This window comes from Ursus americanus, chromosome 3, assembly GCF_024610735.1.
Source record: "Ursus americanus isolate L20-20 chromosome 3, mUrsAme1.1.p, whole genome shotgun sequence".
Lineage (NCBI taxonomy): Eukaryota > Metazoa > Chordata > Mammalia > Carnivora > Ursidae > Ursus > Ursus americanus.
Genome location: NC_142129.1, coordinates 14,105,871 through 14,118,199, shown reverse-complemented (window position 1 = coordinate 14,118,199; position 12,329 = coordinate 14,105,871). Strand labels below are relative to the sequence as shown.

The 12,329-nt window shown below is 48.9% G+C and overlaps 1 protein-coding gene across 1 annotated transcript in view; it reads right to left on the bottom strand.

Moving 5' to 3' along the window:
• Nucleotides 1–10,779, bottom strand: part of PARP12 (poly(ADP-ribose) polymerase family member 12) — a 36,948-nt gene extending 26,169 nt beyond the window's left edge. Inside the window, exons 1-4 of the mRNA XM_045792525.2 lie at nucleotides 10,362–10,779; nucleotides 6,496–6,631; nucleotides 3,453–3,753; nucleotides 1,474–1,575 (exon numbers count right to left, since the gene is read on the bottom strand). Coding sequence (XP_045648481.1) covers nucleotides 1,474–1,575; nucleotides 3,453–3,753; nucleotides 6,496–6,631; nucleotides 10,362–10,690 — 868 coding nt within the window. The 5' untranslated portion in view covers nucleotides 10,691–10,779. The remainder of the gene's footprint in view (nucleotides 1–1,473; nucleotides 1,576–3,452; nucleotides 3,754–6,495; nucleotides 6,632–10,361) is intronic.
• Nucleotides 10,780–12,329: the final 1,550 nt, after the last annotated feature.

Sequence of the window (12,329 nt, the reverse complement as noted above, 5' to 3'; positions counted from 1 at the left end):
TATATTTATAAAAGATTTAGAAAAGCCAGAAACTTGAAACCCCCCAAATCTTCATCAAACATATGAATGGATAAACAAATTGTAGTCAATCCATGCAACAGAATAGTACTCAGCAATAAAAAGAGCAAACTACTGATTTGCCAGCATGGACAAATCACAAAAACATGCTAAGTGAGCAAAGACAGGGACAGAATAATACATGCTGTATGACTCCATGTATATGAAATTCTAGAAAGGGCAAATCTACATGACAAAAAGTATATCAGGGACTGCATGACGTCAGGAAATTGGGGGGTGAGGATTAACTGTAATGGGACAAAGGGACTTAGAATTAGGAAACTCTTCCATCTCTAAATTGTTATTACCAGAACTCAGTGTATACTGAAAAAATATAAATATTTAAAATTTACTGTATGTAAATTATAGCTCAATAATGTTGATTTTAAAAACATACATGTATATATGACACACATTTATGCTTGAGCTAGCATTCCATTGCCAGGAACCAAGCTATGGAAATACGCATGCGTACTCAGATGCTCAGTGGAGTATCACTTGAACTGGATACTACAGTCGCTTTTTAAAAATAAGGTGAACTTACACATACTAAGGTGAAAAACATCTCCAAGACACAATGTTAAGTAAAGGAAGTAAGTTAAGGAATACCTATCACATGTACCCATCTGTTGAAAAATATGCAAAACAAGCATCATGACCACACAGCACGTGTTTACCTTTGGGGAAGGCTGAAGGAGAGCTTCAAGACTTTACTCTGTGTTATTGGACCCTTTTACAAAGTGAAAGTAGTCCTGAATTGCTTGGGTGGCTTTTAAAGACTGAAAATGAAACAAGAAGTTTGGTGGTTGTTTTTTTAAGAGTCACCAAATTTCAGAAGGAAACTTTCTTCAGTCAAAGCCCAGGACAACAATAAGAAGAAAACAAAGGTTTAGTGAAAATACAGACACACGTGTACACACAAGAACTGTTACTTCTGATAAAACAGGGACCATGGAGAGAAACCCCCAACTTAAGTTCCTGTTCCCCAAGAGCACACAGGGGTATCTCCTCCTCAGGAAGGGCCTTCTGGGTTTCTGAGGCATTTCTAAGTCTACAAACACCGTTCAGGAGGGACACTCACATTTGTTCCCACTAGACTGGGCATCTTTGTAGTCTGTGACCTCATGCTAAACTGATCAAGGGTCAACACTTGACACTCGCTGCATGAACCAGTTATGTTCCCCAAAACTCACCTACAGTCTGATTTCCAGAAATTCAATTCCTACCATGCGCAACTCCCCAACAAAATTGCTTCAGAACTGATTTGGCAGAAATGTCACCCCAGCTCACAATTAAGAAGGCCCCAACCCTCTCTGGACGGGGGAGAAGACCTTGAGGGGTGGCCTTAGGGCAGAACTCGAACCAAGAAGCAGCTGTCCTGCCTGCAAGTGCATGAAGGGGCTTCCTCTGACTTACCTTGAAAGCTACAACTTTTCCGGATATGGTACAAGCAGATCTGATCACTCTCCTCTTGGTTAGCAGTGTTTGGGGACACAGAACCCGAACTACCTCTTCTTTCTATAAAGAAACATCATAAAGACATACCAGCATCCATCAAAGCTTCTGATATGGAGTCAGAGCAGTTCAAGATACAAAGGAGAGAAAAGAGAATTCATTCATTTCTCTGCAGAAGATGAAAGTGGGAGAGGCAATCTCACAAAATCCTATGATGTTCAGGAGGAAATTACCCTCAGACATGTAAGTGGACCTTCTGCTTTTTAGGGGGGAGCCAGGGAGCCCAACATCATACAGCTGCTTGCCAAACCCAGGACACCATGGAGGAGCCCCTTTTTCTCAGCTCTGGTTGTGTTCCTAATCTTAAAATGAAACCCCCTGAAGTAATTTTACGTTAATTCTAAGAATTTTAATATAAAACAGGTATGGAGTTGATTTCAAAGTTTATCTTTTCTAGTAGTGCTCTAATGAGACTTTACCTAACAATTACATTTACCACCGCACCCCCCCCCCACCACCACCATACAAGCACATAAAACTTATTCGCAAACCTCCGGTATTCAGTATCACCTGTTACTTTGTTATTCATTTTCCTTTACCTTTTTATAGGGCCTTCAAGACACCCACAGGGTGGGCCTCAAAACCCACAACTTTGGGGCATTTGAGGTCACCACCCCTGCTCCCCAAGGGCAGGTAGCCTTCCCTCCCTTTCTAAGGCCATAATCCAATTGAGACTCTTCCAGACCTATTTAAGGCAAAACCTGTCTACATCTAGCTTCCCACTATTGAAAGAAATTAACCCAAAATAAATGAAGAATATGTAAAGAAAAAAAAACACATATGGCAAGGACAATTTTTAAATACAAAATCAGGTAAGATTAGAGTGTTAAGTTTGTTTGCTGGTAGTCCTAGCGCTCACCTGATATTTTAGGAAGTGGTCTATTAAAAACCGTAGATAACTCCTATTAAACGTCTATTAAAATCCTACAGCCTGGGGCGCCTGGGTGGCACAGCGGTTAAGTGTCTGCCTTCGGCTCAGGGCGTGATCCCGGCGTTAGCGGATCGAGCCCCACATCAGGCTCCTCCGCTATGAGCCTGCTTCTTCCTCTCCCACTCCCCCTGCTTGTGTTCCCTCTCTCGCTGGCTGTCTCTATCTCTATCAAATAAATAAATAAATAATCTTTAAAAAATAAAATAAAATAAAATAAAATAAAATAAAATCCTACAGCCAACAGATGGTTTGATTATGCATTCTGGTTGAGGAGGGGGGAAGCCCTGTGTCCTAGTCTCCAATATATAACCAGGGCCCAGGCCAGTGGATAGCACATGGCAAGCACACAAATTTGTTAACTGAGAGAATGGATAACCAGAATGAACAGCCAACAGCTGATACTGCAAAATCCAAAGGACACCAATGTGTTACAACCTCTCCAATGGACTACATTATTTATTTCCCACATAATAGGTGAAGAAATGCTTATTTAATAAGCAGCCTCTGCTCAAAATTTCCCCATCTGCCTGTCACCAAACCTTAAAAAAAAAAAAAAAAAAAAAAAAGGATTCTAGCATGCTTGAGCATTCAACAAATGCCTGAGTGCCCACTGTGGGCCAGGCACTGTCTAGGTGCTGGAGGGGAGCAGTGAACAAAGCAAATTTACAGGGACTAAATAATTCCCTTTACGTGTCAAGAAGAGAGCTGAAATTAAAACAGGCTTTGTTCACTGCAGATCAGACCTGTTGGGAATCCGTTCATAGTCAACATGAACTGGCATTTGTCTGGAATATCTTGCTTGTTCGTGGCTATGATTTCAAGTCATCTTCATAACGCCCACTAGCTGGGAGGGAATCACCAACGGCACTTTACTGAAAGCAGCACAGACTTGCCCAAGGTCACACATTCCATTAATGTGGAATCCAAGGGCCCCAGTCCAGAGCCTTACCAGAAGTCCCCTGCGGGCCCGGGGTAGGAGGGTGCCCTCTGCTGGGGGTGGAGCTCTTATTCTTGATGTTGTGAGCATTTCTGTAAATGGAAGGCAGTCTGCTCACCAGATCTGAGCTCATGCCCAACTTCTCCAGTTTTTCCAGATTCTCAGTATTAGAGATATCATGTGATCTCTTACAGCTAGTGCCAAACTTGCATTCACCCTGTAAAAAATACTGGCAGATATGGACTTTGATACACTGCTTTTGAAAGGAACAAGAGCCATAGGGTCCATCTCCTTTGTTATAATGAAGGCAGATCTGTTGACAGAAAAGGAAAAAAAACACCAGGTTAGGAAGGCCTCACGGGACACCACCCCCACTCCTAACCAGTGCACGGTCACGAGAGGTCCCTCTAGAGACCTAGCCGAAGGTGTGATTCCATCACCCTCACAAGCCACAGAGCTATGAGAATTTCCCCCACTCTAGATGGACGGGGCTGCTAACATATGCCCTTGGATAAAATGGGAACTGGGTGGGCAGCAGACTGTACAGAATAAGCCCTTCCACTAGGAAAATTCAAAGAAACTTCCAGCTGATCAGAGCTGCTCTCTTCACATATATAGCATGTTAACAACCCTTATACTACACCTACAACGTCCCCCATTGACTCACCAACACTCCCTAAGCCAGGCCTCATCTCACCATCTTTTTTCTGAAATTCAGGGTCAAAGAGGCTCTAAGTGTTTAATGCATCTTAGAGAAGGCCAAATCAGCTCTTTCATTTCTCAAGAGCAAACGGAAACTCAGAGAAGTTCACCAGCTTGCCCTGGGTCACACAGCTATCTACATTTGGCATGCACAACATCTGTTGAATTGGGTTGTTGGTAAAGCTGGGACTTGGAACTTGAATCAACTGCTCCTTCTTTACATTCCAAATTCCTGGAGATGAGAACCAGGCCAGAGACCACCAAGGGCCTACCTAGGCAATTCACAGGCATTACACTGAACAAGAGGTAGAAATGCAGCAGAGGGCCGCAGAACCCAGACTTAGATCAGTAAGGACTCCACTCTGAGGATGGAAGCTCCAAGAGAAAAGGCCAGAAAGGGCTACACCCTAACCTTGATTTTGCCACTTATAAAATGCCTGACCTTAAGCAGGCCATTCACTAGCTCTGAGTTTTAGCTTTTTAATCCCTGAAATGGGAATAATGCCACCTATATCTCTGGGTTATCATGAGGATTAAATGGGAAATACACAAAGTGGCTAATACAAATATCTTGGAACATAGTGGGTGCTCGATTCATGGTGGCAGCCCCCAACTCCTCATCTGATAAGGGGACTAGCCTGAGAGCGGAAGTCCTGGCAGGAAAGCTGCACTGGGTCCGAATTTATGGCCACGGCTCCCAGTTGCTGGCACTGCGTCCTGAAGAAACCTGCACACCCAAGTACACAAGAGGCTACACACTCCAGACTGATCACCTTCTGATTCATTTTTCATACTACTGACAAGATGACCTCTCCGAAACATTAATGCCTCTCTCCAAACACAACCCTCCACCCCAACTCCTTCCCATGATACTGAAGGCTGCATGGATGAGTCTCTACTCACCCATTTCTCCTTCTTCCCTCTCCCACCCTAAATCCAAGTTGTGCTGACCTACATGCTGTCCCCTGACCATGCCAGTTCCATCCTCTCTGTGCCCTCTTCTTCCCAGACCTTCATCCTTCATGCACCCTTCAGCATTCAGAGCACGCACCATCCCCAGGATGCCTTCCCAGGTTCCCAAACGGTGCCCCAGAGACCAGAGTGCTGACCACTGCTGCAGCATCTAGAACAGCGCCTTGCAATCACATGTTGACTTATCTGTCTCACCCAGTAAATGTGCCTCCCGAAAGGGCAGAACAGGGTCTTTTCTCTCCTTATCACCAGTGCCTAACTCATGGATAGTTAGATATCCATGCATAGTCAATAAAGGTTAGCTGAATTAAATCAACACTAACTTTCAAAAGGCAAAAGAAAAAGTTAATACCTATTATGTACCAATCACTACGCCATGTAGCACCGTTCTCAAATGGGTGGCTTTAACTGAGTAATACGGAAGCATTTTCATTAAAACAGGTCAATCTAATCTCTGCAGCCTTACCCCAGAAGCAGTGGCAGAGCGTCCCACAGACCTGTGCTGGCCACAGGACACACCACGCAGATCGGCCGCCGTGCGTAATTACCTCAGCTCAGCGGCTGCCCTCGGGAGCCACCACCTTACTCACACAGAGACCATGCTCCCACTGGCTGCTCCCAGGCAACGATGAGCTACTTTAGCTCAGAACTTCCCGCTGGCCAGGCAGAAGCTGTCTTGGAACTGTGCTACAGTCAGGGTCTCTTCCTACCCAGGGCTCTTCCTTCCCCCAATCCTGCCACATCACTGCCCAAAGGCTCCCCACCGTCTTCTGCTCCCTCTCCACTCAATCTCTTGCACTTTGAATCCCACCTCGGTGTCTGCTTCTCAGAGGACCCAAACCAGTACACAGTCATCGCAGCAAGGTTGGTTAACATGTGAAATGCATTATGAGAATCCACATCAACGAAAGTTCAAAATTTCCGGGGTGCGACTGACTTAGTAGAGAAGAGCATCATCTGCCTGTCAGCCTCTCTGAAACGTTTCCTCACAGACCTCCTGGGTCTGGCAGTAACACGTGGGTCCAAGTCCTGCTAGATGCGGAGGAGCCTGCTGGAGTCTCTCATCCCCTCATCCCCATATAAGGAACATCTTGCCGCAGCCACCGGCCAGACTCCCCCAGCCTCAAATAAGCCCTGCAAAGGCGGTGCCAGCCCAAATGCAATAGAAGGAAACGAGGCTTCTGGATGGGGCAAGGTTGGCTCAAGGTCACAGGTATAAAAATCAGCAGAGCCAGGAATTCAATCCAGGTCTCCTCCAAGCAGATCCCAGTGGTCACTATGGGGTTCTTGGCTTCTCTTCTGCCATAATATTTCCTATCTTCCAACCTCCTGGCTTCTCCCCCATCACTTACACACATACACACCCCCTCCTGGAACTCACCTCTGGCAAAAGCCAGGGGTCATTCTGAAACAAAAGCTGGCAGAGCTCAGTGAAGCTGAGGTGGTCAACACCGTGAGTTCTCAGCACACTCAGGTTGTGATCTGTCGTCAAGCTGTGACTGTTTCTACAGTTCTTCCTGCAAAGAAGCAGAGCTGGTATCACAGTTCAACTGCGCCTCCCCAAGATTCTTATGTTGAAGTTCTAACCCCCCAGTGTCTGTATTTGGAGATAGTTTATAAAGAGGTAATCAATGGGGTGCTTGGGTGGCTCAGTTGATTAAGTGTCTGCCTTCAGCTCAGGTCATGATTTCAGGGTCCTGGGGTTGAACCCCACATCAGGCTCCCTGCTCAGTGGGGAGTCTGCTTCTCCCTCTTCCTCTGCCCTTCCCCGCTGTGTACACACTCTCCCTCTCAAATAAATAAAATCTTATAAAAATTAAAAAATAAGTAAATAAAGAGGTAATCAAGTTAAAAAGAGGTTGTTGGGGTGGAGGGCTTGATCCAATCTGACTGAAGTCTTTCTAAGAAGATGAAATGAAGACACAGATGCACACATGTGAGGACACAGGAAGAAGACCCCATTTGCAAACCAAGGAGAGAGGCCTCAGAAAGGAATCAATCCTGCCCTTAATCTCAGACCTCCAACCTTGAGAACTGTCAGTTTCTGTTTAAGCCCCCAGTCTATGGTGTTTTGCTATGGCTGCCAGAACAAACTCATACAACTCATAAAATCAGTCTTTAAGATAAATTTTCAGGAATAGTTTTGACATTGCTTAGCAGCACCAGAGGAAAAACCAGCATGTTTACACAATGAAAAACCATAATGCTTATTTACAAAGGAAGAGAAGGTACCTTGCAAGTTCTAGGGACCAGAACAGCACCTCTTATCCGTACCTGGTAAGAATGACAGGGCCATTCCCCAAAGAAGAGTCACAGCACACCAGTCAGTGGGCACCTAACAGATACTTAAACAATGGCTGAACAAATGAGCGTGGACACCTATGGTTAAAGGTATGTGTACACCCACTCTCGCCTTGAGGCCCAGCCCTTTTCTCGGCTCCCCTCCTCCATTCTTTCCATTAACAAGCCCCTGCTGAACATTCACTGTGAGCCAGGCACTGGCACCACACCCTGATGATCTAAAGTCTTCAAATGATCGCCCAGGTCACCGGGACCTGAAAGAGTCGGGCAAATATCATTTGCTTTACTCAGACACTGCCAAACCTCAAATGTCATGTTTATTATGAGCAGTTCAAAAGAAAGCCGAGCCCCTGATTGACTTCCCCAAAGCAGCACCTTCCACAGGCTCCCCCATCTCAGTAAAAGACAACTTCCTTCTTCTACTGCACAGACCAACCATGGAGTCATGTGGACGCTTCCCCTTTTCTACTCTAGTGGAAGTGACAAAATGGCAGGGCAAGTGCAAGGTCAGCTGTGCTCAGAATACATCAGTGCAGGGGGCGCCTGGGTGGCACAGCGGTTAAGCGTCTGCCTTCGGCTCAGGGCGTGATCCCGGCGTTACGGGATTGAGCCCCACATCAGGCTCCTCCGCTATGAGCCTGCTTCTTCCTCTCCCACTCGCCCTGCTTGTGTTCCCTCTCTCACTGGCTGTCTCTATCTCTGACGAATAAATAAATAAAATATTAAAAAAAAAAAAAGAATACATCAGTGCAGAGAGGAGGGGCACCTCCTGAGCCTGACAGAAGTGACAGAAGCAATCAAGGGACAGTGCCTGGGAGGTGTCAACCCTGGGCCAAATATTTAGGTTGAGGAACCAAGCAAGGAGAGAAGAAAAAAACATTCTAGGCAAACTTGGTGCCACCAAGATGATGATGACGACGATGGTGACAACAGCTGCTAAAACTTGTTGAGTATTTATCACAAACCAGGGGATTACCTGAAGGTTTTAGAAGTCATTCAGTCCTCAACAAGCCCATGAGGTTGGTGGTATTACCTTATTTTGCAGATGAGGGAACTGAGGCTTGGATATAAAGTTGCTTGCCCAAGATCATGGAGCCAGGGTTAAAACAAGGTAGGCTTGTCTTGGGGCTGTGCTCTTAACCACCATGCTCACTGCCCCCCCCCCCAGCCAAGCACAGGACAGAAGTCAGGGACCTGGGACCCTTCCCAGCTGTCACCAATGAGCAAACACAGGAGCCATGATCTGTTTCTGAAACAGCTGACCTGTGGTTCAGGAAGACAAGCAGAGTAATAGGGAAAGCACTGAAAGGGCAGCCAACGAAACCCACTCTCCCTTATGTGACCCAAAAAGAGTCAGGGAAGGAAGGTTCAAGAAACCATCCTGTGTGAACCACAAGGAAAATGGAACCGAGAAGAATGAAAAAAAAAGCTCAGAATCTTCTAGGCCAGTAGATATCAGACTTCCGTTATACAATCCAACCCCAAATTTTGGGAACTAGCTGGAGAATAGGGCTGCTGTCTTTATTTTACCAAATACTGACATTAACCAGATCCACCAGTTATCCCCATCATTCAATCCTTCATTTATCACGTCCACCTTCTTCTCCAGCTGCTGCTCCTCATTCTCCCCTGAGGTGATGCTTCTCCACCAGTCCCGGAGGGCCCAGTTTCCCTGAGGTTCCACCCTCAGCCTCCACCTCAAATCTAACCTGCTCCTGGGGCTGCAGCGTTGGCATACACCAACCAGTAACTCCCACACCAGAACCTGGGACCCTGGCCATGCTCCCAGGCTTCAGATTTGGATAGCTGTCCCTGGGCACACTTCTCCTGCTATCTCAGCCAATAAGAAAGAAAAGAAGAACCATCCTTCAGTCAATAAAAAAAAAAAAAGTATGAGTCATCTCTCAGTCAACAGTAAGAAAACAGCCATCACCTCTCTCACATCCTGTCACCACACTCATACCAACTTCCCGTCTCTCAAATTTCTCACACACGTCCCTCCCTCTTAAGGCCTTAGCTGGGCCTTGGAATGTTCTAATCTAGCTATTTCTCAGCAGCTGCTTCCTGGGAGCCACATTTCCCACTCCCACCCCCTTGCATCTAGTCATGAGGGGGGTGGTGAGCCATCTTGCGGGCCAGGGGATGTGTGGAAAGATACCTACCACGTCCAGACCCCGTCCCCATAAGAACCCCCCACCAACCCTCTCCTGTCCATCTTCTCCACCTGCTCCCTGTAAGCTGATACCCAGAACGGTCTTAAGAGCCACGGGCTCAGGAGGCTGAGGGTAGGTCGGCCAACCTGGGTCCCTGAATGACCGCAGGGATCAAGACCCCTACCTCATGCTGACTAGTAGACCTGATGTGAGCAAGAAAGAACATCTACTGTGTTAAGCCAGAAAAAAAGAAGAAAAGAAAGGGAGGGAGGAGAGAGGGAAAAAAAAAAAAAAGGAAAGAAAAAAGGAGCCAATTCGTCTACATAAATGGACTAGCTTCTGAACAGGAGCACGCATTTTCTTCCAAATGCAACAGAAGCCACTAACAGCTTGTAAGCAAGTGAGCAAGAGTTGAGACAGGTTTTAAGATTCCTCCGGCTGCCGGGGCAGAGAAAGCCCTGGGCTGGAGGCCCTCAAAGTTCGCTCGGGAGAGCGGGGCCTCGTGGAGCTCCAGAGGCCAGACGCGGCCGCTTTTCTTCTGGAGAGCCCCCACCCCCACCCCGGGGTGTCTCCCCGGGGACCGCGCTCCAAGTCACTCTCTGAGACCGCAGGAGCTCCGGGGCCACTGTCTACCGAGTCCCTCACAGAGCGCCCGGTATTCAGTAGGTGCTCCATAAACGTTCGCTGACGAGAATTAAGGCGGAGGCGCCGGGGAGCGGCCACCTACTGGTGTCCCCACACTTGAAGGGGGCCCAAAGCGGGCCCGCCGTCGAGCTCCTGGAGCGGCGCTTACCCGGCCCTCATGAACTTGCAGGCCCCGTAGACCAAGAACTTGCAGAGGTGCAGCTGCGCGCACAGCCCCACGCAGCCCGGCTTGGGGCTCTGGTGCGCGCGGCACAGGCGCAGCGCCGAGACGGCCAGCACGACGCGCTTGGTGGCCACCACGCCGCCCGCGCCCGCCCGCGTCGCCACCGCGAAGCGGCCGCGCTCCCGCAGCAGCCGCTCCAGCGCGTCGGCGCCGACGCCCTCCCGCAAGCGGCGCCGCAGCTCCTCCAGCTCCAAGGCGCCCCCGGCCGCGCACAGCACCTGGGTCACCTCGCCGAGCACGGCGGCCTGGGCCATGGCCGCGGCGGCGGGGGCGTGCTGCCCGTCGGAGCGCGGCTGGCGGGACGCCGGCGGCGGCCGACGCGGGCTGGGCGGGCGGCTCCCGCGGGGTGCAGACGCCAGCTGGAAACGAAAGCGAAAGCTCCCCGGGGCCCGGGAAAACGGAACCCGTGCCGCCTCACCACGCCCACCGGCCCGCAGCTGAGGGGGCTCGGCGCCTTCCGGCCTCAGGGCCCCCAGCTGAGCGCGGCCGCCGGGCTCCGCGGCCGGTTCCGCCGCTCCGTCGGCTGCCGGGGGACTGGGGGGACCCGAAGAGTGGGTCTGCGGCTCTTGAGAGAGAAGCCGGCACGTCCTTCGGGGTAGCGCCTCGCGGCTCTCGAAGCGCCTTCACCTAGTGGACGGGGGCGGAGACGCCCGGGCCGTGCGCAGCTCGCGCTGAAGCCCCGAGCGTTTGGAAATCGCGCGCCCGCCAGACCCCAGTGGCTCTCCGCCCGCGCGTTGGCGGAGCCGGCCGGGACGCCCGCCCACCTGCGGACCCAGCCCGGCCGCCCCGACGGCCCGCGACAGCGCGGGGTGGGGGGCGCGGGGACCACGGGCCGGGTCACACACAAACACACGCACGCGACAGCAGTCACTCCGAATTGCCGGCGGGACTTCGGTGCTACTTTTTCTCTTCAGGGCTTGCAGTGAACCTCCTGTTTTAAACTTAAAAAGGTCTGTCTCCTTCTAGAAAGCATACCGTTTCTCCTCAGCTCTGCCGAATGGGGTGACCTAGGGTTTAAGGAGCATTCGGAGCCTAGGCACGCAGTCAGTCGGGTTGTTGATAGAAACGTGAACTGTCAGAGCCCTTTGCAAAAGCAGTCGGGTAACAGCTGTTAAAATCTGTAAATGCGCATGACCTTTGACCCAGCTGTCTGTCTTCTGAGAATCTTCTAGAAGTAAAAGCAACGGTAGATAAGTTAGGTACAAAATCGTGGGGAGAGGCATGGTGCAGGGAGCAACGTGGTTGATCCTTACCCAGACTGCTACACAGCTTTACCAAGCATGACCTAGAAGGATGTCCGTGATGTGTTAAGCGAAAAAAGAAAACGGTATAGAATCGTCTAAATCAATAGCAAAAAGAAAATCTATTTGTGTCGGAATGTGGCTATTTTTGAAAGAGCAAGGAGAAAGCTCAGGAGGGACACACACTGCCAAAGTTTTCATTAACACTGGCTGTGGGGAGTATGCAGTAAGAGGTACTAGGGAAGTGGCAAGAAGATGAGGGGCAGAAAGATTGTGGGGGAAGAAAACTTAGGTATGATGTTAAAAGTCTATACATTATTACTGTAAAACCATAAAAATCTGTTAAGTGTAGTAACGTACAAATGAATTAGGGGATGGGATGAGGGGCAATTTCCTCTTGTCTTTTAATTGTGGATTTTTAAAAATTGTGTAAAAAAAATCTTAAGATTTTGTTTATTTAATATATTGATAGAGAGTAGGATGGGGGGCAGAGGGAGAGGGAGAAGCGGGCTTCCCTGCTACAACAACACGGGGCTCAATTCGAGGACCCCAGAATCATGACCCGAGCCCAAGGCAGATACTCAGCCAACTGAGCCACCCAGGTGCCCCCAAAATTGTGTAAAACTTTGTTAAAAATTTAATTTTTTCATTA